A 26,496-nucleotide genomic window follows, 5' to 3' on the forward strand; every position below is an offset into this window, starting at 1 on the left:
AGAGAAACGTGCAGTTTGACATGATTTCTATATAAAATTTGACCTACCAATTCTTGAGAATATATGTCACTTATGCTTCATCACATTCAATTTAGTTTGGACTTCTCATGGGCGATTAGACGGCAGTTACCAAAAATGTGACGTTACTCCGAAAAACATTTTGAGATAGCAGAAGAGCATAGTAAGGTGCACTAGATATCATGAGAGTGGAGCATGGAAAGATGGAGAGGCCGTCAGCATGTCATAAGTGTGGGACACAATAATATCTTAATCACATAGACACTTCCATTATGACGCACTGCTTGTCTAATTACATTCATATAATTAAACTTCAATGTTTCTCATTGCGATTATTTTACATTCCAGAGGAAAGAAAAATGGAACGAACTGGAATTGCCAGTTGTTTTTCTTGGAGTGATCGAAGTAGTAATATCTAGGCTTCGTAGTCTAACCATTATAGCCAAATTCCATGGCAATATATCTAGTCCATCCCCTTTACCCATCGCTACCGGGAGTCCCACTCCCTAACGTGACACTATAAAGCTTGCATGTAACAACCAAAACTACATCTTGAGTGCAAGTAAAAGACCTCAAGGTTCTTCCCCAGCCATGTCAACCAGTTTCCTTACGTTTGTGCAAAAGATGATATCAAAAGAACGGTCAAATTGATCTTGTACATGCATCACACAAGGCAAAGTATTTTACTCGTTGCTTTCAATTGTCAATTCCGGTCACTAGAGGTCAAAACTCGGAAGCCTCCCATCTCGACAACTCTCTCTTCACCTCTCTCCACCTCTCTCTCTCCACCTCTCTCTCTCCACCCACCTCTCTCTCTCTCTCTCTCTCTCTCTCTCTCTCTCTCTCTATATATATATATATATATATAATATATATTATTTTATATATATATATTATACTATTTATAAATGAACATATATACAATTTCATACATCAAGTTAGTCAGTGGCGTAGGAAGGTACTTTTGAGTGGGGGCCGAAGACTGATGGCCGGCCTGGGGGCATTTCCAGGTGGCCTCAGATGCAATTTGGTGCAATATAGCACACTTCAACACCCACTCCATATTGTAAATAATTTTGCATTTTCACCTGGCCTTAGATGCAATTTGGTGCTCCAAATGAGATTTTTTTCTGATTTGGAAATGAAAAAGGGGTTTTCTGACTTGCTGAGCGGGGGGCGGAATGATACTTCCGACCCCCATATTTTTCACTGGGGGGGGGGGCTGACGCCCCCCAGTCCCCCCAGTTCCTACGCCCTTGAAGTTAGTACAATGTTTAAAGCAAAAACGTTTAAAGATCATCCACTTAGGCTTTACATGATTTCTTCTAATGATTACCCATCGATATACATTGTTTCTTCTACAAACAAGACTTAATCGTCCCAAACTGTTGATTGAAACCTTCTATCTATCTTGTTACTAACTGATTTCCTTAACTAGATTTTGTCAAATTTCAGTTCTTGAAATAATACCAGACACGGGACAAGTGTACGCAATTTTTCAAGATATCCAATAACATTTCCTTTTGGTTAATTATGGGTGCTCAGATGCAAACATGTGCAATACTTTGTAACATATAAGATTTTTGTCATATTTCAGTCCCTGAAATAGTACCAGACATGGGATAAATATACAGTATATCATACAATATATGTTTTTCAAGATATCTGATAAAATTTCATTTTTTCCCTGGAAATGTTATCAGATGAAACTATTTTAGATCCCCGGAAAAAATGGTATTTTCTAGACATAGGCTTACTTTTCATCAAACAGCGATGACCTCATCACTCGACGAGGATGCAGTTCCATGTATCATTTGCAAATGTCTGTCTGTCTGTGAATGGGTATGTATGTACGTCCATGGCGATTACTGCTAACTTAGCCAGCTTTTCTGTTGACGTCGTATTCCGGAGCCAGTTGTAAAATACGCCTCACACATGAAAACGATATCCCTGCCTCTACTCTCCCCATTGGTTACACAGACCGAACCTTTAGTTATTCTCTTACATTCGTTGGAACATTTTAAACTATATAAATGGATCTAAACACCCAGGCACAAGGTAGAGAGAGAAAGGGATGACTAGTCGGCCCCCGTCCGCTAATGAACTTCCAAAGGAGTGCTCCTATACATAAAATGTAGTTTAGCTTCAATCAGATTTCATGTCTTTTCACAATCATTAATGTCAATCACTTTCTTGGCAGTAGCACAGTTTTAAGAATATGTTGTTTGGTTGCTACCAAAACTTTTCGAAAGAACTCATATTTGCATTAGAGGATTATAAATTTACAAATAATCTTATCAATAGTGAAAGAACGGCTTAAAGAATTATTTTTACTCAGTGATACACCTAAAAGGCAAGAATTCGGTTGGCGATGTCGTTGCCGCTTTACAAGTAAGTCTTACTAACCATATTTTATCGGACGTCCAAGTAGAAAACAAGATGCCTTATGTCATAAATCTCGTTTACTATAATCCTTTGTTAATATGTTAAACATAGAATAAGATTCCGATTCAAATTAATAACAAGGAAACACATTGTGACTGTCGGTTCAAACTATTGATCCATATAGTCAGAGCTTTTTGTCTATCTTTCCTTCAGGATAACGTTGGTAATTTACTTGAAGCTATTCCATGGTTACTATTTCTTCCTGTTCATCCTGTGGAACCTGTGGAACCTGTGGAATAAAATGAATCCATTTATTGAATGAAAAATGAAAAGTCCAGGAGTTCCTACATATACTAGATTGTAACTTCTCTCAGTTCACACATGTCATCATTAGTGGTTTGAATTTTGTTTCATTTCTAATTCCACAACCCTGAGAATAAGGTAGGCATTCTCGTTCACTTTCTAAAGTATACCCAGTCCTGTTAACCACCTTGCAGATAATAACAGTTTATTTGCCCAAAATCGTTATTCAAAAGCCACTTGAAGCTGCATTTTGCGTCTACAGGTTTAACAAGTTTTTAAATTGGGTAAACAAACTCTGGCTTGTTTTATTTGTTTATTTATGGAGTTGTGATTAAACAGATGAGATGCTATCACTCACAAAGTTTGGCATACAGTTTACCAATCTTGACGTCGATGATACAGTGAGTGTTCGCAGTATTAAAAGTAACTAGTGCATAACATTGGTCACTTTCTTCATCTTCTTGGTTGTCTGGGTAATATGTGCTCTTTTGCTTAATGACTCTTCGACTTTGCACAGAAATTGTTACGAGCGAAAAGGCAACATCTCAATTGCAGACAGTTGTGTTTTTATTACTTTTTTTTACATATTTACTTTTTTGCTTTTCATTTAATATGGCATACATTACCTCATCAAAGCCAAGGAATGTTTTCTGTGAAATAGAAAGATTAGATTTGAAACATTAACTCCCTTAAAGGTAGAACGTACATATGGAAAATTTTTACGTATACCAACATTATGCCCACTTGATATTTCCAATGTGAACGGAATAAGGCTCCAGCCTCAAAGCACAAAACAGTAATATATATATAATTAATATCACGCATACAATGTCAAACACTCAGACGACAGACACTCTGCCGGTGATCCGGAATGACGTGACTTGAAAGAAAGCGATGCACAGTGGACGTCGTATACCCAATTCCAGTTAAGGTATTTCTAGAATGTCTGCATGTACTGCTTTTCTATGGTTCTGTGCGATATTACCCTATCTTAGCAACATACGAAATATACTGTAGCGGATTGTTCCATCGACTTTCACAATACAAGCAATTGATGAAGTTTGCTCTTATTACGATATTAATTGACTTGAGAAAGAATATATATATATATATATATATATATATATATATATATATATATATATATATATATTTATATATATATATATATATATATATATATATATATATATATATATATATATATATATATATATATATATATAATGAAAAGACGTGGAAAACACTAGATTTTTTAATAACTGATTTTCAGTCCGAACCCTGAAGTGAAATCTTTCACAGACACCTTGAGATCCTCAAGAAAGATCATTATCATATAGTAGAGACTTAAGGAGAGTGATACTCCTTGCAATATCGATATGAATTCATTTATACCCTTCACAAGTCTTCACAAATACGACTAAGTGGGTAACATTGTCTAACTCTCCTCCCGGATTGTAAATCGCACGAAGACAAGCCGTGTTCAAAAACACAAACATAGGGTTATTTATTATATCGAAACGTATTCACAAATTGAATGATGTTTTCGAAATGAAATGCATGAAGAGTAGATTGAACATCTCTACGTAATGAGAGGCTGACGTACTTTCTACCCCATCATATCCGTTCATTTTTAATCATTACATGCGATGTACGTTGACTGCAACAAGTTCTCGTATTCATGAAACGTAATGTTTAGCAAGTGGTATATCTTACGCATATTTTTTTTTCTCCAATTATTGTACATATTACTATCAGTAAGAGAATATTCAGGCACACCGATAGTACTAAAGCGACGGATACCTTGTCATCTGCGGGAAAAAAAAGATAAATCTTTATATAAATAGACAGAAATGACTTTTCTAAAGTTTAATTTCAATTGGAAGAGATCCCTCTTTAAATTGTTAAATTATCCATAATATATAACATGTTTTAAACGAAGCTAAGTATCCGTATTTTCACAGTTTACATCAACTATTAAACTTAACTGCTTGTATTGAAGGTGTGTATACATTTTTTTTGCAGATAAGAATGGTTTATACGATGAATTAAAAAATAACTATATGTTTGAATAATCGAATGCACGAGTCACCTTTCAGAACACGAAGGTCCAATTCTGTTGCCAAGTCTGGCCATTTCAGTGGTAAAGGAATATTCCTTTCAACAAAACATTCAACGGTTACTTCGTCAGATGACGCATGGTCAATATAATATTCCGAAGAGTATGTTATATCATACGACGACCCGTCAGGCGATGTCTTATAGGTTAAATTCCCATTTTGGAACTTGTTTTGAGACAAATTATCAACGAAGCGACACTGAAGTGAAACAATCGGTCGTATGTTGTGTAGTCTACAAGTCAATATCCCAGTTCTTTCGATCAAAAGCAAACAGTTCCGATTTTCAATGCAACCGTCAACTGTGACTTGTCCCGGACTAGGTTTGACTGTAAAAGACAAACAGAAGTAACACATTTTGTGAATTTCACATGATATTTGATCATCATATAGTCAATATGTCATTTAATATTTCAATTATCATTATTGAATAACGTTATGAGACTTACAGAACGTAAACCTTTGATAGCACGATTTAATTGATGGCAAACCGAAATTTTTGTTGAAGAATGCATCTATGCATAATCCAAGCACCATTCTAATAAAAGCACACTGGTATCACATCAGTAGGTTTTTCGGAGTAATAAAATAACCTGCTATGGATCCTGATATTAGTTGCCGTTTTAGGTTAATGCGATATTAGTACTTCTTATGATGTTGCAATGGTATGTACATGCATGGGCATGAGATATTTTAGTTTGTTGGATATCAGTTGCAGGAAGTAGATGTCTTATTTGTTACCATTTCAACGGCTGGCACGGAAGTGCATGGTGTGAAAGATTCATGGTGGGGTTCATCACGGCCATACAAGAAAAGGTGACGGTATGTGTGCTGGGTGGGGGGGGGGGGGGTTGTGTGCGTGCGTAAGGGGCTAACAATTCTTTCGCGAACCCTTGTAAACAGTTAACCTGATGGACTTTACATTTTGAAGATTTGTGCTTGGGCATTGGGTGTGGTTCCTCTATGATCTATGACGGCATATGCTGAAAACCTAGAAAACCATGTAGGATATCAGACTATGTAGGTTCGCGGCGCATTAATTACCAAACGGTAACAAGTTCACTCTATCAAAGAGCTCAAAGGTAAAATATTTGCAGATAAGTGAGCAAAAGGAGTCGCTAAATAATAATAAACCATAAGGTCTATGAACTTTAAACTTGCATTTCTCGCACCAAACGCTCGATGCTCGGTTTCGCAGAATCGGTTTGAAACCAAAAGAATGTACCTTCAGCTTCTGCCAATCCCCCTATCCCATAAAGAGAAGCAATTAGGTATTCCTTATGCACTAACCAGACCTAAAGTCATATGCGAAGCCCAACCTTATATGATGTTCAAATGATCACGGAAGTTCTTACAGGTCAAGTTGTAACTATACGACGATTTTAACGCTGGATTATTTGAAACATTAAAGAACACAGCTGTAACAAAACCTACCGAATACGGTTATGTTGAAGGCTTTAACTTCTTCCTGTATCCCATCGCCGGTAACACATCCGTACACACCCTCATCTTGCACAGTTACATGATGTATCATCAAACTATTTTCATCATCCAATGAATATCGTGCATAAGTATGATTAATTTGGTAATCTTTCCACATTATCCTATATGCGATATTGTGATCCACCTCTTCAGACTCCCGCTTTATCCACATGACGTAGAGCATTGGACTAAATGAACAGTTAAGTTGGATCGTGTCACCCGTTTCCACGAACATGTTTACCGGCTTAGCAACATCAACACCTCCTCTGCTTAGTACCAGGATTGCACTGTGGTTATTCTCCATCAAGGTCGGAGGTTCATCAGCTTTACAAACATAGAATTTTACAATGGTTTTCATGGACAAATGGACGGCAATTGTCGTTGTATGTAAATATTTTCGTTGTTGAAACATAGATGTTGACATCAAGTAGTGGTCTTCATATGCTGTTCTTGTAGCAAATGTCAAGTTTACGGCTGGCCTTGAGTCGTTTACGTAGCAGTACAACATTGCTGGTTGATCTATTTCTCTTAGACAGACTCTTTCTTCTCCACATTGATCAATTTTTGGAAATCTCTGAGAGGGTTTTACTGTAGGTTTTAATGTAAATGCAAATATGTCGTTTGTGTGTCAAGAAAGCAGGCAGTACTCATATATAGAATAATGGGACCCAAATAAAACCTATTGTGCTTTGAATAACGACGTAGGCCTATATTGTAGGCAACACATTCGCCAAATAGCTTCGTTGAATCAGGGAGGTGTTAAAGACTGAGTAACAAAGAAATATTGAACAGTTTAAGTTTTGTGCGATGCCGAATTAAAACTGATATTGTTTCAAAACCTATTGATACAGTGGCAATGTTATCCCATAAACGCGAATTGAGTACTCTTTTGAACTTGGAATTTTGATAACATTTCATGTCTCTTTTTACTGCTCGCATGAACTTCCAACAACTTTTTTAAAAGTACATCTATATACACTAAGACTTATTCATAGTCAATTACCGAAGTTTTGACTATGAATTGGCCGCTAAAGTATTGTTTATACTGTGTAGATTACTGTGAAAGTTCTACCATTCCTCAATATTAGTTATGCTTCTTTCAAGAAGAAATTAATTCTGGAACCCATCTTGATAGCAACTCCCTTTGTAAGCAATATACACTCAAAATTATAAATAAGTGGAGTCCAGTGACCAGTTCAGAACTAGTATGTCTACGTCTTGATTACAAATTGAACATTTTACAATCTTACTATAGCCAGACGTGAATATAAAATGCTTTGACATTGAAACAATGGTCTAGTTTTGTCTTAGTTTTGTTATAATGGTATAGCAGTGATTTATGCCCCCATACCTTAATATGCTTACCTGTAACGATGACCATGACGTAGATTGGCACAGTTGTTTCTACTTTGGTCCTAAACATAACAACTGTGAAAACATGTTCATGATGGAGAGAAACATTGTTTATAATTAGAGTGCCATTCGGCAATATATCAAACTCTCCAGATAGGTAACCAGTTCCATCTTTCTTGTAATCTGAATAGTATAATATCTGATCTGAATCTGATAGGTTGTTTGAGTTGTACCAATAAACTCCTAAGAAATCTTCACCAAAGTCACAGTTAATAGTCCCAGATCGCCCAAGTTCAAGATATTGTGGAGAGTAACACGGAGATATACTTTGCTCACCTGTGAAAATAAGTAGTCAAATTATATTTTTAGAAAGTGCTTGCAAACATTGACATTTTCGGTAATTGTGCCACCTGTGTGTATAGAGTACATCATTCACGTTTGATCATAGTGTTTATAATAGTGGTTATGATTATGATTATTGTTATTGTTGCCGATCTTACCAATCATGTTTCACGCTCTTTACTGAGAATGTAGGTTGTAATGAGTGGAATAAGAATTTGCTTAAATATTATTTTTCAAAATAATCCACCAAGACCCCTTTGTTTTAAAGTGACACTCCTTAATTAATGAGCAGACGAGATATCTCTTGGAACAAGTACTTATACGATCCGATCAGCTGTTATTATTTATGTCTCCTTCCTGACCCCTTCTGCATGAATTGTTAAACAAAGCGCGATTTTTATCAATTGAAATGCACGTTGATATGCTAAGGACATGCATGTTAACTTTACGACTGGATTCCAAAGTTTCCTAGTCAATTTTTCATCAGCATCTTTACAGTTTCTTTGTAATTATTGAAATGTTGTTTATACTGATTATCATCATCTTTATAATTGTAAATATAACTTTTGATCTCATTTCCTATTGCAAAATTTCCCTTTTTTCACTTCCAATTGGCTGTAAAAGTTGTAATTTAATTGTCTTAGATATAGGTTCAACTTGTTTTACAAAAGGGAAACTAACTATGTCATTAAACAAACATTTTAAAGACATGCATACGATAAAATAGAAAACTGATGGCACACTATTTTTATTTTTGGGATGCCTAAACAATACCGAATTGATCTTCTCAGATACAAATTTCCCATTGACCTTATCAATAAAACTTAGACGATACATATATGCCTCACTTTGTAAGGATTCACATTGACTTATAAACTCAAACTAATTTTGAATTAAAATATCTATAGTGGATTAAAATCGTGACAAGATTCGGAAGTATGTAAACATTGCGTTATGGTAAGATAACACTTTGTGCTTTATTCACCGATGCATTCTAACAATCACAAAGCACTTGACTGTTGACATTTTCAAAATGCATTCTGACAATCATGCCATATTAGTGTTTTCTTAACTCACTGCACATTGTTTATCGTGATGACATGATGTAGTAAGCTATGCCTTGTACAACTGCAGTCAAACGAAGTCAATTGCACTACATAGAACATGCAAACTACAATTCATATCCTGTTTAAATATAGCAACCGTTTTAAAGAACAAACACAAACGGCAGACAATGACGCATGCAACACAAGAGGGAAATTCTAAACCTGCAAACGTTACTAACACCACAATGGGGTTGGGAGGATCAACTTCAACAAAGTCGGGGATTCTTTATGATTTAATCTTGAAGTTCCTTTTTAATTCGTATAATTACTTTTTATACCAAAATTTAATCGTATATCCACTTGACAAGATTCTTCAACTCTAGTGTGAAATCAGCGCAGGGTCTCATATATCTCTCCATATAGCACGAGCTGTTGAAGTGTGCGGAGATGCTGTCTATTTTTTTAATACAATGATTTGGTGTTTTGAATTACTGTCAAGGAAGAGGACCAACATAACATGAAAGCCTGACAATAAATTAATTTTAACATAAAACATATAAACGTTAAAGGATAAATGACGTTTATCAATTATATATGTTGCTGAATTATGGTATGTTATTGTGTGCAGTAATAAGCTTACTGGCATGATCCCTTAACTTCCGGTAGCGGCTTAAATAAAAGGATTAAGAGTAACACTGACACTGCAGATTTGCATCACCATGAAGCATATATATATTGTCGACTCAGATACTGCAGTGTAACAAACAACTTTTTAAATTGGATTATGTCAGCAACAGATATACAATTAAGCAGTAATTGGTCGAGATTTCTGGTTAGATATGTTGAGTTTGGAGAACTACAGTATAGAACATTCAACAGTTATCTTCGATTTATCTCAGGTTCTGATTTTCAATATGGCATATACAAATAATGATAAGATTATGATCAAAGAACTTGCTTGCAATGTAATGAAAATAATCTTACCTAATGTAAAGGCCATGAAGGTTGCACACACAAAGGAGGCTACCTTATTCATCTTGGATAACAAAATGTCACCGAGACGATGCTCATTGAGCTAAAAAAACGAACTAGGCTGAGGTTTTATACTCTCTCATTTCGCTCATGTGGAGTGACTGTACCACGGTGAAAACTATAAAGTAAAAATATCAAAACTAACCTAAATATACAACCATTGGTTCAACAAACATATGCACAAATCAATAGTAACTTATTACAGAATAACATTTCCCCTTACAAATAATGCACAGAGGTATAAGCATAACAAATAACATTAGGTAAAATGAAATACACAAAATACGGAGTCAGATCGACAACAATTACAGCCAAAATATTAATAACTACGCTCAACTCACAAACTAACGTTGCCAGGCAAAACTACCAGCACAACAAACAGCGACATACAGGAGCATTCAGGGGCTTACATCAAATTTTTGGGGCTTACATCAGCTTTCTGGCATTTACGGCGGCTGTCTGGAGAATGTACAGAATACCAACAAAGTAATAACCTCTAAAGAAATACTCATTACTTTAACCCCCAAAACCCTTACAAATAGGCAAACAAAAAATACACTAAAAGGCAATAAAGATAATAGGCAAAAGCACATAGCAAAAGCACATTAAATGCAAATCTCTCAAATGTGACATAATAAACAAGTAAACTATTACAATACCTAACCCTCCAAGGCCTATATAAAACATACAGAATACTTACATACTACTGAGGATTTCTGCGACAAGAGCACATGCGACACCACTCTGAACTAGGAGAAGATAAAACATATAACACACATAATACGTACATATGCAAAGAAGGGAGGAGGGTATAAATGGTCACACCCTAAACACCACTGAGCGAAGGCAGTAGTGACCTTTGCCCGACCTCGACCCAACCGAAATTTCCTTTCAACCACGCTTTTGAAAAACACATCGGCAACAATGACACAAAATTATTAACTGAAATTAAAATAAAGCAAAACAAAAGTTACAAATAATTCAAATGTGTATTTTGGACTGAACTTCAATTACCAACCGGAAATGTCTCCTCTGACATGTAATGCGATACGAATCTATATTATTTGCCGTACAAGCAGTATGAGACGTTAAAGGATGCCGTTATCCGTTAAGACAAACTTTGAGCGAATATGCAATCAAAAAAGCAGGGTCATATTGAGAAATTAGCCGATACTTATAGCTGGGACAACAACCACTGCTCATATCCCACAACCGTGCATCAGTTATTACTACTTTGTGTTCGTAACACGGTAACATGTGTTATAGTTGGCAATGTAACAACTACAAAGCTGTTAACTTATTCCCATGTAAGACAAAGAATTGCACGACTGGACAAGGAGTCAATGAAGATGAGAATGCCTACGAGATGAAGTAAAGAAGGTACAGTACCGCTTGATTTCAGTTAACACCTCCTTTAACTTACGCAAATTCAACTAAGAAAGGCCATGTTCGGGTATATCCATAGGCCTATATATAGCATAAAACGACTAGAAACGACTTCATTTTAGAATCGCGTAATAAACTCGCACTAAATGGTTGGTACAGCAACTACTGTTTGTGTCCCACAACCGTGCATCAGTAATTTCTACTTTGTATTCGTAACACGGTAACATGTGTTACAGGACATAAACAGTGCAGGCATAAACAGTAGTTGCTTTTCTAGCTATGAGTATCGGGTTGAGAAACGGACAGGAAGGGGTTAGCTAAAACCTTGTTTCAAGGTTACTACTACATGTAAATAAGTATAATTATCATATACTGAGTTTCATAAAATGTTTACTGATTGTTATCTGTACGACAGAGGTGTAAAATTATCATATACTGAGTTTCATAAAATGTTTACTGATTGTTATCTGTACGACAGAGGTGTAAAATTATCATATACTGAGTTTCATAAAATGTTTACTGATTGTTATCTGTACGACAGAGGTGTAAAATTATCATATACTGAGTTTCATAAAATGTTTACTGATTGTTATCTGTACGACAGAGGTGTAAAATTATCATATACTGAGTTTCATAAAATGTTTACTGATTGTTATCTGTACGACAGAGGTGTAAAATTCCATAGATATTGGTAGAACTCAAAGGCCTATTGTGCAAAAAGGAATAGCGTTGAACATTAATCATTCAGCTACCTGCCAATTATGAAAAACGCATGCATATTGCAAACACAGGTCACAATTAAGAAGTTGCCTGCTTGGGAATTTGGTGTGATATTCCTGTGGTTGATAATGCGGCTGCTTATATTCATATAGTAACGGACTGTTAATGTTTGTTACGGTACAAAAGGTCCCCTTAAAACTGAGTTCAGATGCAGTATGACACAAACGTCTTCGAAACCGAAACTGCTAAGTAATGCTGCACCCCTTGCATTGGTGATAGGCGGTAGATTACATCATATGTTGTATGAGATGTGCGACTTCATATTAGAATTTCTTAAACATACATTATACCACAAAAGAGGATGAATGTGGGCTTGCAACTGACAAAATCTTCGTTAATATCTATAATGTTCTGAGAAGACATGTCAGGTACCTTACCAAATTCAAGAGCGATTTAGGAAAATACCATTTTCTGTAGGTGTCGTTACTCCCTGATTGTTGCTTATCGTTGCTTTCAAAGGGGGAAAAGCAGAACAGTTGGAGGAAATCGTGATTCCGTATATATACGTTGTGGCCCATGCAAGGCTTACCGATTGGCGTACCCTATCTGTTTTAAGTTGGTGGAAGCGTTGAGTTTATCCCAGGTTTTCTTCCGATGTATATACAATGCGTTATGATCGTCATCTGTAGTAATACCGATGACATTGGTTCTTTGCATGGTATCTTCACCAATTCTAATATTGTATATATGCCATACATATTATTGATTACATTTGATTCCGTACGATGTGTTTATGAAATCAACAAAACTCAAGAAATACGGATGAATTGAATCTTAAGTCGGTCTAAATTTATTTCCCTCATTTTTCTAAAAGTCCCATGCACCCCTCCTCAACTCATATTTTGACAGAGCTGTAGTATTTTATCTCACCATCGGATTGAGCGAGGCTGCACTGATAAGTAACTTCTAAATGTATTTTGTTTACCGGTAGTCCCGAGGGAAAATGCAGAATGTCGAAAGCAAAAGGAAACCTATTAAATATAATTATACTTAACCTGAACAAAACCTTCAATCACAATGTCGATGTCAATTAAAGTCACTTTCACTTTCTATGTTTTTTTACTTCCAAAGTAATAGACATTGATTTATAAAAAACACTCGATTTCCCACGCTGACTGCTTTTCTAATTGCCTATTTGAAGTGTTTTCTCTCATCTTATTAGTTAACGAAGTATCAATGACCAATTTTCTTCTGAATACTTATCATAAGTTATTAAAATCGACTTTTCAACAAAGAGAATTCAATCCAATATTTCCTTGCAAAACATTCGTATACATACAAAAGGTATAGTGCTATTTGCCAGTTGCTGGGGCGATGAATGTAGCTCATACTGATCCTTTCAGTTCTAAACATATTTGAACAAAATTCATTCTTAAAGCAGCAAACTAACTAAACTTAGTTGCTATAGTATGTGGACTTTATTTAGCGGCGAATTCTAGTTTATTTATTATTTATACAACACAAAATGAGCGATTTCATGATAATTTTGAGACTTATCATCAACGTTGTGTTAATTTTACTCAACGTCAGGCCATTGTCAGCACATGATATATTATATGTCGAACTGAGAAAAGCGATTGTGCTATCATGTAACATCGAATATCAGTCCGAGAGCTACTGGCAAAAGGGAGAAGAGCTTCTATATATTAACAGGATTAATACTAATCGAAAATTTGCTGATACTATTTCCTTGGCACGAAATTATTCTCTTCTGTTTAATCTTGTGGATTTTGAACACGAAGGGACTTACTGTTGTTTTAATGGAAACATAACTTTAAGGAAATATATTCTGAGAATTACAGGTTTGTATATGTATGATACATCAAGTTAATTTTAATTTAAATTCAGCTGGAACAAATGCTAACAAAGTAAAGTAAAAGCCAAACCTCAACTACCCTTATTGGACAAAGTTCATAACCGTTGATTGATCTATATTTGGTGATTAGGCTACAATGAATGAGTGAATCTGATCGTTGTTTCTTCATATCTAAAAAAAAATTATTTCCTTATGAACTATATTTGTCACTCACGAGACTTAAGTAAATACTACCAGCCTTAAAATGGTTAATTTTCTTGTTTCCTGTAACAACTAAGGCAGCGATCTAGGCAGAAATTTTACATGATTTAGACTTCCTGGTAAGGATTCTTTGCAAATTTAAAGCTCTATGTGATCGATTTTAAGGCCTAGGTAATGTACGAAAATACGACGTATATGGAATACTTCACAACCCAAGTGAATTTAGATCAAATTTAAAGTACACATACAAAACTTGAATGTAAACTTCCTAAAATGAAAACTAGTGCTATGGATCCCAAAAGAATGTATGCAGTCAGTCCGTACACCTACCCTATTGTCACCTGTGTTCGACGGCTTACCATATACAATAGAACATTTTGAAAATCTATAGTGTAGTTTTAGTTTTAGATGAGAGCATTGTTCTCGTGCGTTCTGTTTTATTTTAATACAAGTCTGCTATAGATTGTTATTATTTTTATTATCTAAATGGATCACGAAAATAGAAAAACAAGCGCTGGGATAAATAGGTCTACCTGTATGCGTATGATTAGTATAAACATGCAATACAATATAAAACATCTAATCACATATAGTTTGCGGTATTTAATTAATCTAGAAAAACAAAATGGTCCTTCAAAATCTCACTAACGATATGTTGAAATTGTATACTATGCTTTTGTTTCATCATAGTTTTTTCTGCCTATGTTTATATTCATTATGAGCTAATTACTTTCTGGTTTGGATATTTCAGCTGTTGTGCTTGGGAACTAACAGGAAATATCCGTAAATACAACACGCTATAGTGGAACAACAAAATTTACCATTTCCCAAATTTGAACAACGTTTTGAAGAAATATGTGGCAGCCACTGCGTTGACACTAGTCATTTCCCATCCTAGAAGGAAATTCATTTTAATTGCGTCAATATGATTAATAAGTAAGTCAGTCATATTACAAAGAATTGTCGAGTCCAAACCAAAAGATTACAGTTTTACAGTTCCCCGTTGTTTCGTTAATAAGTATGCATCATGACTTGGGAAGATAAAACAACGGAACATCCATTACAGTGAGTGATGACGCCCTCTTCAATTACACATCGTTCTTTAACGAACTATAACCACGCAGAACTGCATCGGTAGCTCATAAATCCATTTATAAATAAACTCACAAGGAACATTTTATTACCTCTGTACGTTCGATCCTCGATATATATATATACATCTATATATATATATATATATATATATATATATATATATATATATATATATATATATATATATATATATATATATATATATATATATATATATATATATATATATATATATATATATATATATAAATGAAAATCGTAATGAGTTGGAAAATCAAGAACAGTGAAAAAACTTTCAGCCTCCACCGGGACTCGAACCACGGGCCTCCCGCTCTGTACGCGGACACCCTAACCACTAGGCTATGGACGCTGATTGTATGTCCAGAGGTTCGAAACCGGTAAGGAAGATCGTAATTCCACTGTAAGCGTTTGTCACCTGTATCGAACAATACTAGTTCTGTTTTTGGTGACATATTTTGCCTTACTCTAGAGATCAGACATGATGCTAACCAACTCGAAAATATATATATATATATGACAATTCATCATCATGGACGTTAAATATGAAGAGACTGACTTCGGTCAGCTTGCGGCTTTGATAAGCCAATGATAGCTTCCTCGTGAGTTCCGGCTTGCAGGAGGATCTAAAATACATACATACATACATCCAAGTTTATTTTGTGAAATTAAGTGGTGCCCCAATAGAGTTTTATGCGTCCACGTCCAATTTTGTAGCCAATGTGGAGTCTTAATTAAATAGCAATGCGACACGTTTACAGTATGTGGTTCAAACGTTAGAGGCAAGGATCGATGCTGCATATAGTGCTTTGCCCTGCTCGGAGATGACGGGTATGAGCAAGCAAAAGATATTTTGAGGAAACTATTTTGTCAGCCTCATATGATCTTAAACGCGCTCCACGATAAGATGCAAGACAGAAATCTAATTAAGCCAAAAATGGAGACTTTCTCTGAAACCTGATTGCTTCCAAAACAAATATCACGTTTTATTAAACCAGATAGGCTACACTAGTGGCCTGAACAGTACTAGTGCCCTACTAGAAAACCAAGGTCTGTTTTCTGTAAATCTACAAACCTCTTGGGTAAGGAAAAGAAACGAAATCTTGTACAGTAACAACGAATCCAGGGAACTACAATTAAACAATTTGATGGAATTTCTAGAACAGCATGCCGAAATATCATGCACTGTGTTCAGAAGGAACGTAGCTAGGCCCCAAATATATAACGATAAGTTAAAAGTTAAACCCAACGCTAGGTCGAATAACGTAAATTTGCAGAATCACCAACGAACAGAAGGTAGAAATGGTAAAGTCGATTAAGTATGCTTCCGATGTCTGAGACTGAGTCATAGGGTTGCCAAATGTACAAAATGCTGGACTTGCAGGAAATGTGTATCAGATAAATATCACGAACCGCTACATCCACCAACCAAGGAAAGCGAAGAAATACCCGTACAGCAGATGCATGATGTCTGATGCTGCATCATAAGCGGTAAACAAGTTTACCTCAGAGTCATATCGGTGTTTGCGAAAATCCACGAGGGAAACCGGGTAAGTACTTTATAGTTCTACTCGATAAGGGGTCAGACACCAGCCTGTGTTCTAAAAGTTTCCGCAAGAAGCTTAGAGTTCGAAGCAGACAGATGAACTAAATGTCATTTACGAACAACGGAAAAAAAAGGGTTAGAGTTTATTGAATCCCAGAAGGAAACTTCATATCTGCGGTGAGCAACACAATGAATGATACAAAATACGAAGAACATTGATACAATGAATGATACAAAATACAAAAAACAATGATAATAAGCAACAGTTAAATGCAGTCTAAACAAAATATACACTAACTAGCTCCAATAGCGCAACTAAGTGGAACGGCCACCACACCCCCTCCCCCTACCTCGTGAAGTTCTTGTGAATATTAATGGCAGTGCCTATTAACGAAAAACGATGTATATTTGTGTGTGACGTCAGCGACCTCAATTTACCGCTACGAGCAATGATACGGCTGGTTATATGATTGTGCAATGGGTGACTGTGATTTTCCACACGGACAGCAGCTTGTCTCGTACACAAGTTTCGTAGACCGAGGTCACTGATGGCAGACTTTTCCTAATAATTTTACCAGCACGTTTAATAACAACATCAAGAACCTTTATGCTGGTTCTTCCTGCATTACCTTCTCAGCAAGTAATAAAGTAGGTCCAAACACTACAGATAATGGAGTTATAGAAGATGGCGAGAATATCTGGATCTATATTTAAAGAATTCAGCTTACGTAAGCAGTATAATCTTGGTTTTAGCCGTTTTTCCACATAATCTATGTGTTCACCCCATTTTAATTTATCATCAATTATAACCTCTAAATATTTGTAACTACTAACCCTTTCAACAAAACTACGGTACCTTTAATTATCACATCGTTTGCTAATACCTTATGTCTAGATTTAAATCAATAACCATTTCTTTGGTTTTAGTTAGCAAGCGTGAAAAATGACAAATGACCATCAATTTCATGTCAGTCTATAGAGATACCTGCGGCAACTGACAGCATTCCTAAAGTCAGGGATCAAAGAAGTGGAAGCATTTGCAATCCTTCCCATGGGAGGACTATCAGCCAGATGAAATAGGTCTCTTCATAGGAGCAGAGCATTCTGGGTACTAGAAGACTCCTATGCCATGCACCTTTAGGATGTGTGTAATAGGACTAGGCAGATCAGGCAGTGGACACGTGGTGAGTCACCGTATAGATGTAAGTAACCAACAATTGCTGATGAACCTTTGTCTGACGACGAGACTAAATCATGGCAAGATATGCTCATTCACACGCCCAAACTATCTGAAATTCGGGTTCCCAGATGTCTGGAGTTGGACAAAGCATTAGAAATACAGCTTCGCAATTTTTTGCGACCCTTCAGAAAAGGGATACGCGGCCGTGTCGTACGTTTGGGTAAAGTCATATAAGGGAGATATATCATGCAGGTTCGTTTCAGGCAAAGCTAGGGTAAGTTCTCTCAAATCAGCTTATATCCCAGACCAGTGCTGATTTCAGCAGTGCTAGCTGCAATGCTATCTAGTACCATTAGGCGAGAGGTAAGTGACGCGTTCGACGAAACGACGTTCTGGAGCATTTCGGTGATCGTACTTGGCTACATTAGGAATGACAATAAGAGGTGCAACACCTTTGTAGCCAAACGAATATCGAACATTAGTAGTATGTTTAATCCTCACCAGTGGAGGTTCGTAAGGATTAAGGAGAACCCAGCAGATGAAAGGTCCAGGGGGGCTCGTCACAGGTAAGTGGTTGATAGGACCTGACTTATTGTCGAAAGATGAGACTTACAGGTCAAAGTCAGGATTTGAAGATGTCAGCACGACGGAGGATCCAGAGGTCAATATATGAATTGTATTTCAACAACTTTGTACAACCAGGTAAACGAAAACGATGATAATAATGAGTATATAGTGGCTACCATTGTAGGTAAATACTCCTGTTGGACAAGGTTGATATGAGTTCTTGGCTGGGTGATTCACTTCGTGTACTTATAGAAGATTATATAATCAGATATCGTTTCTAAGTGGTTCAGAAATTATTAGTGGCTATTGTAGGAATGCATTATATACATAAAGGATATGATCAGATATAAGTGAAGCCAACATCATAATAGAAAGATATATCGAGTTATCTGTTGTATAAGAAGGTAAAGTTATAAGTAGCCTAGGTAAAACGAAGCAAACAATGACAGGTCAAAGTCGAAACAATTCTTCTCTCAACAAGGTCCACATACCTACAGATGTTTCATGCTTGAGCTTGAAATTCTGTCGATGCAATAATATGACTACATGAAGGGTTCTACCTGACTGTGTGGTATGATTGATGCACGCTATACCGATAACTATCTTGCTGGAATGATGAAATGATATCTTTTTAATCAAAGGACATGTCAAGTTCGAAAGAAAAACTTAAATCGGCGTAACATGATGCACTCTAGTAGTTAAGCATCCGTCAAAAGTGTGCTCTTAATTTTTCTAACGGGTTTACTTGGTGATACCTTTTTAGTCTCAAGTCACACAGACCAACGTTTACCTAATAACCCGCAGCCAGAATCTTTACTAATATCATATAATAACAGATTTTTTATGATTTGTTTGTTAGATTATATCAGTTTAGGATAAAAATATACAACGAAACAAAACAAGAAAGAGAATAGTGACTGTTATTCTTTAATACTGAATCATTTATTATAGCATCCCGACGTAATTTCATAATGTCTGTTATGTATATTACCTTGGTATCGACATTGACTAGTTCCAAATAAAGATAAGCTGTCAATATTCACTTAACATTTAACGCGATCTCATAACTTATATGCATATTAGAGTATATTAAATATCTTAAAGCGAACGAAACCAGCTATAATGAACAGTTTCAGTCCGTACCACATTGGGATATATGCTTTTGAGGGTAGTCTTAAACATTATTGACGTATATTTAAAGATTAAACCGAAACCAACACCAAGCTGGGACAAGTTTGTCACACTGTACTTTATTGTCCAAATTACTCCTCCTTGCAGTATGAACAATATGAACCATAATGTTTCTATCGGATGAAAATTAAGTATTGACCATCCATTCAGTACATAGTGTTTTGAAGCATGATTACTTTAAAGGAATATAAAAATTCGGCATTAAGCAAAAACTAGAAACTTATGCAGAAATATGAATGCTTTCTCTGATTTTGTTACAGGTTTTAGGTATGATCAAGAGGAACTTTAGTTTTCTGAAAGAGGACATCGTAGTTAGGCTTGGAACCCTTATTTTGCTAAGGATAAGGAAGTACTTGAAAATTTCCAGAGGAGGGCTACTAGGATGATTAGTTCCTTAAAGAGGGTTCCTTATTCTAGGCGGTTGCAACTGTTGAACCTCACCACACTGGAGCTTAGGAGGTTACGTGGGGACTTGATCCAGGTTTTCAAGATTGTGTATGGTTTCGACAATTTATCCTTTACCGACTTTTTCATGTTTGCAAACAGTAGTTGTACTAGAGGTCATTGTCTTAAACTTCAAAAGTCGCATAGTAGGATTAATATTCGGCATAACTTTTTTTCTAATAGGGTTGTGAATGAGTGGAATAGTTTGCCTGAGAAAGTTGTCCTTGCAAGTAGTGTCAATGGGTTTAAGAATGCTTTGGACAAGCACTTTAAGCATTGTAATCGGGTCTGAGTGTTTGTGTCTTCAGTTTTTTCCCTCTCTTTATAGGGTCCTTGATGGGGATTTAAGTGTCCCTCCTGATCCTTTTTTCTACTAAACTAAACTAAACTAAGTGTATGCTAAAAATACACAGAAAACTCTTTTACTTCCAAATATAGCAGTTAATTGAGCGACACAACGATGTCAATTTTGATATTGAACCATATGGCGCACTGCAATACGTGTGAAAATATCAGACGTGACATCGAACTATCCAAAGTGATATCGACAATCTGCGTTCACCAGACGTCAAACAAAACCATGTAAACAGGATATCCCTCGATATGTGGCATGGATATTTCTTATACTCATCATGTGGATGTGTTATTTTGAATTGCGTTTTGGTAGAGGTCTCCTGAATCACCAGCGGTCAAACTTTGTCAACCTTGAAACATACCTCATGGTAGAAATCATAGATACGTCTCATACATGGTAAACGGATCTGCCATATTGAGTATAGAATCCTTTTCTTCTAAGCAGCTACGGACTTGAAGAACCTTTATTTTATAGGTTTTTATGTTTAGAATAAGGGGAATATGTCCAGAAAATGTCTACATTTACTTATAATACCATATCTGTGCATGTTGAAGAAATATTTACAAGCAAATGGTTTAATTGTTGTGTGCAAAGTATAATAATGTTTCCGTTTTCACTTTTATTTATACACCTGAATGTTAAAAAGATAAGTCATTCTTAAGTTAATTTTAAACACTAACCAGATGTGACTTTAGTTAAAATATATTTATGACTAACATATCAATTCAGGGAACAAACAAGCAAACTTGAAGAATTCTAGATGTGAGTCCTACCCTGTATCAGTAACTGTAGAAACCCCGGCCTTGATGAATACAACTTTCTAAATAATTGTGGAATATGGAGTCGCAGTGGAAAATCAACAGTAATTCTAAAAACAAACGCTAACTCTCTGAGATGATTTTTAAAAGTTAACATCATTCTTTGAATTTCCACTCTCACAAGTAGCCTACTACTACTGAGCATCCGGATGCTGAATGGTATGTGTGAGGGTGGGGTATTCTATAGTTGTATAGTGACGAACCGAAGGTTGAACGGGTATCAAAGTTCAAACGCCCCCTAAAACAATTCAAAGTCAAGATGTTGCAGTAAATCAACCAAGTTCAATCTGCCATTTCCACCATCAAAAATTCAAGACAATGCTTTACTCAACAACATTTATTCAAACTTTCATGAATTTCAAACGTGATTAGCTTAGGTGTTCGAACTTCGATCCCACTATATGCCACCGAAACTAGGTAGGAAATGTCAGCCAATAATACATGACAACTCTGTGGCTCTGTTGGCTCCACTAGCTTGTATGTTATTCTTTGAGGATGAGTGTTAAGCCATTGTAGCCGGTTACACAGAAGACAGATTTTCCTGGTTTTGCTTTCTGCAATTGTGACCAATTATTAGGCCTTCTATGTACCAAACCTACCGTGATTGCTTAAGAAAATGTTAACAGATAAAGTATACTGTTGTTGTACTATCACATGTTGATCATACACGTCTGTCTGTTACATGACACCATGTGCATCAACAGTTTTACTTTGCCTGGGTTAGTAACAAGTGAAGGCCCTAGTCTACGCCAACTTAGGACTAGGGTAGTCCTCGACCAGGACGTGGTACAATATGGGTCATGGCCAACGACCAAGGCCAACCCCCGGTCCCTATATCCTACCACCTAACTTTTTAATAATCTTTGATGCCTCACTGACTCTGGTAGGTAATATTAGTTATATAATTATGAAGCCTGACTAACAGTTAAGCCTCAGCTGCTAAGCATTGCATTCAGCGTGGGCGGCGTACGTTTAGGACCCTGCACGTTAGGCCAAACGTACAGAAGCCGATCCCCTCCTGATTGTTCTGTTGGACACAAGTACTGTTGTACTACATCATGATAAGTCTGATTTCATCAAGAACCGTCCGTAGTCCTTGTACGTATGTACAAGTCTGTGCTACCTCAGTCTCCTAAAAACGTTAAATCTGCCGTAGCAATATTCTCAATAATGGTCCTGGTCACAAACAGTATCTCGTTGAGAAGTCGTATAGCATAATGGACAGTTGTCGTGAGTCAATCGGCTGTGCACCTTTTAATTGAACTGACGAAATTTGGAATAGGGAAATATTTCTTCCAAAGAATCTATACAATCTGTTACGTAATTTAAGAAAGTGAAATCACTGCATGCAAACGCACTCGAACCGAGTTGGGGCTGGGCCTGTTCCAGGCCTGTACTGTACTGTATTGTGATCTATTCAAGCAATACCCATGAAATCCACTAGATACAGTACGTACGTACGTACACGGTACCTCATAGAAGGAGACAACTTTGCAAGCCGAGGGCACATTTCCATGAAAACCGCACGCATGTGCGTTTGGAAACCTAGATTTGAAGTCTGATGCTCTGACACTTCACTTGTGTGCTAAAAAGGGCTAAGCAAAACAGTAAATACTAGGTAAGCAGGACTCTAGATCCACGATCGTTTAAGTACCCATTCATGCACATAGGCGTAGGAGCCCAATTTGATTGGGGGGGGGGGGGGTGGGGCTGTAAAGCGGAGCGCCACCATCACAACATTTTGGCCAAAAATACCCCTCAGATTGCCGGAAATGGCACTTTTGAGGCCTTGCAAGTTGCATCTAAAATTCTTTATTTGATAATCTCACGTTTTAGAAATGTACACGTCCCCAAAAAAGAAGAAGAAGAAGAAGAAGAAGAAGAAGAAGAAGAAGAAGAAGAAGAAGAAGAAGAAGAAGAAGAAGAAGAAGAAGAAGAAGAAGAAGAAGAAGAAGAAGAAGAAGAAGAAGAAGAAGAAGAAGAGAAGAAGAAGAAGAAGAAGAAGAAGAAGAAGAAGAAGAAGAAGAAAGAAGAAGAAGAAGAAGAAGAAGAAGAAGAAGAAGAAGAAGAAGAAGAGAAGAAGAAGAAGAAGAGAAGAAGAAGAAGAAGAAGAAGAAGAAAGAAGAAGAAGAAGAAGAAGAAGAAGAAGAAGAAGAAGAAGAAGAAGAAGAAGAGAAGAAGAAGAAGAAGAAGAAGGAGAAGAAGAAGAAGAAGAAGAAGAAGAAGAAGAAGAAGAAGAAGAAGAAGAAAGAAGAAGAAGAAGAAGAAGAAGAAGAAGAAGAAGAAGAAGAAGAAGAAGAAGAAGAAGAGAAGAAGAAGAAGAAGAAGAAGAAGAAGAAGAAGAAGAAGAAGAAGAAGAAGAAGAAGAAGAAGAAGAAGAAGAAGAAGAAGAAGAAGAAGAAGAAGAAGAAGAAGAAGAAGAAGAAAGAAGAAGAAGAAGAAGAAGAAGAAGAAGAAGAAGAAGAAGAAGAAGAAGAAGAAGAAGAGAAGAAGAAGAAGAAGAAGAAGAAGAAGAAGAAGAAGAAGAAGAAGAAGAAGAGAAGAAGAAGAAGAAGAAGAAGAAGAAGAAGAAGAAGAAGAAGAAGAAGAAGAAGAAGAAGAAGAAGAAGAAGAAGAAGAAGAAGAAGAAGAAGAAGAAGAAGAAGAAGAAGAAGAAGAAGAAGAAGAAGAAGAAGAAGAAGAAGAAGAAGAAGAAGAAGAAGAAGAAGAAGAAGAAGAAGAAGAAGAAGAAGAAGAAGAAGAAGAAGAAGAAGAAGAAGAAGAAGAAGAAGAAGAAGAAGAAGAAGAAGAAGAAGAAGAAGAAGAAGAAGAAGAAGAAGAAGAAGAAGAGAAGAAGAAGAAGAAGAAGAAGAAGAAGAAGAAGAAGAAGAAGAAGAAGAAGAAGAAGAAGAAGAAGAAGAAGAAGAAGAAGAAGAAGAAGAAGAAGAAGAAGAAGAAATTGTTCAACGACACGTAGGAGGGATTATGTTGCTGTGTCGGTTGAGACTGCAATTTGTCTCACAAAAAATATAAAAAATAAATATGATAAACCTGTACTTCTAGGCTTGCAGCTGCAGCTAAGCAAACTTCCAAAATTTATCACACTTACTGTCAACGTGAAGATGTTGATAGGAAAGTAAATAACTCAGTGAAAAAAAAAACGAAGAAGAAGAAGAAATTGTTCAACGAAATGACATTGTTCAACGTACCTGTACATGTTCTCAATTATTAGAATTTCATTAAAACGCAGTTTCTTCTTAGATACGTTTTTTTTTTCACTGAGTTATATTTGATAATGGAAACAAAAACATTTGCAGCACATTTGCGGAGATTAAATTATTCATCCTGTTGTTGATAAAATAACACAAACTTTGCTAAGAAAATATATCTGTATCTTCGTCAAAGAAAATGCTAAGGGTATAAAGTTGTGACTTAATGAGGCAGAAAACTTCCAGCGTTTTTATGGAGCTGTTAACTTCAGTTACCCGGAAAATCCCTCGATCATCATATTCGTAATGGATCTTCTATAGCTTGCATTTACTTTTTGTTTGTCAATTGTTTGTCAATAAAATAATGACTGTTTGTATCATACGATTGATCTGTATATGATAAAGTTTGCTCAACGAAGGGACATCAATACGGAAAATCTGCAATGACTTACATGAAGTCAAAAGTACAGATAGCCAATAGAAGTACTCCATATTGCTTCATGCGCAATTATCAGCCTACAGCAACCAGGGAGTTGTAACATAACAACTCTCTGCAGCAACATACTAATCGTATTCCACGCCCTGCTGGACGTGTTAAATGTGAACAAAGAAACATACCTGCTGTGATCTTTCGACGAGCACTATTTGGAGCACAACTGCGTTCTCAACTATGCTTAAAGGTGACAGTTTCAATGCGCTGGCAATGTTGCAAATAATCCCTGGAAGATTGGTGTCCTAAATACAAGTAGTCAGTTAATTTATCGTCAATCCTTTACGTCTTACTTTCCAAAAAAAACCCCAAAAAACAAAGTTACTAACACGTACATGAACGTCGCCAAACAAATGTTATACAAGTCTGTTAGAAATAAAGTCTCAGGTTTCGCGCAGGTTTTTGAACCTTGGACCCTAAGTGAGGCATACGATAATATACGTAGTATATATGCTAATAGAGGTTTAGTCATTGTTTTGTCAATGCAGCAATGGTGGCGGGAAAGAGACACCGGGCTGAAACCAAGTATTTGATTGGCTGTGCCACATCACGTTATTGCACATCTGCTTCATTGCCTTTGTATATTTTAGGGTAATGCAATGTCAACAAATGCAGTCTGCTCTCGGAATTGAACACATGCAGACGTTGATTGGTACTTCAGGTTGGCATGTGTTCAACCCTTAAAAGTGTATGCTAAGGTGAATACAAGATAAAGCGATCGGCAAGAAAAAGATGGCTCTTACTGCAGGATTGGAAGAGGACGAAATACGATTGAATGAAGGAGACATTGTCGCCCAAAATAAAATAAAAAATAAGATACTCAACTATCATTTAGAATCCATCAGAAACTATGTAGAATCATGCATACTGAGTGGAAGTGAACTGAACAGGGAATCCTCAGAAATGAACCTTGTTTGTACTTGTACACTATCCCAATTCAATTCGCGTAACCGGTAATATATAATATTCTGTATATTATGTAAATTATACGCTATATATGCTCAAATCATCGGATATCTGCATTCATTCTTAGTTTAAAACACATCCATTCTTTGAAATGAATACGGTAGACATGTAGAGATGCGCAGGCTATTATAAAATATATGGGCTTATAGTCTATCAGTATGAGTCTTTAAATCCGAACAAATACATATTATCACTTATTTATAACGGGTCTTTTCCATGTTTCACAATCATGGAATATTAATCCTATTTTAGTTCATTAATTTTCTTTGAAACAGGTGTTTGTTCAAAGTATAACATCGCTCGAAATATAACCGAAGATTCTCATGGCTTATTTGATGTTGTACGTGCCTGCTGTAGCCATAATTGAGCCTCAGATT

The 26,496-nt window shown here is 36.2% G+C and overlaps 1 protein-coding gene across 2 annotated transcripts; it reads right to left on the reverse strand.

Moving 5' to 3' along the window:
- Positions 1-1,018: 1,018 nt before the first annotated feature.
- On the reverse strand, positions 1,019-25,502 carry LOC139983332 (uncharacterized). 2 transcript variants are annotated; one of them, XM_071996843.1, is made up of 9 exons: positions 25,282-25,502; positions 10,779-10,827; positions 10,031-10,196; positions 7,671-7,994; positions 6,258-6,893; positions 4,799-5,152; positions 4,423-4,517; positions 3,333-3,356; positions 1,019-2,692 (listed from the first exon to the last, which is right to left on the reverse strand). In XM_071996843.1, exons 3-9 carry the CDS (start codon positions 10,080-10,082, stop codon positions 2,642-2,644), a joined length of 1,536 nt encoding a protein of 511 aa, XP_071852944.1. In that variant the 5' UTR covers positions 10,083-10,196; positions 10,779-10,827; positions 25,282-25,502; the 3' UTR covers positions 1,019-2,641. The 2 variants fall into 2 exon arrangements, with proteins under 2 accessions (XP_071852944.1, XP_071852945.1); XM_071996844.1 differs by lacking the exon at positions 3,333-3,356.
- Positions 25,503-26,496: the final 994 nt, after the last annotated feature.

This window comes from Apostichopus japonicus, chromosome 16 (assembly GCF_037975245.1).
Source record: "Apostichopus japonicus isolate 1M-3 chromosome 16, ASM3797524v1, whole genome shotgun sequence".
Taxonomy (NCBI): domain Eukaryota; kingdom Metazoa; phylum Echinodermata; class Holothuroidea; order Aspidochirotida; family Stichopodidae; genus Apostichopus; species Apostichopus japonicus.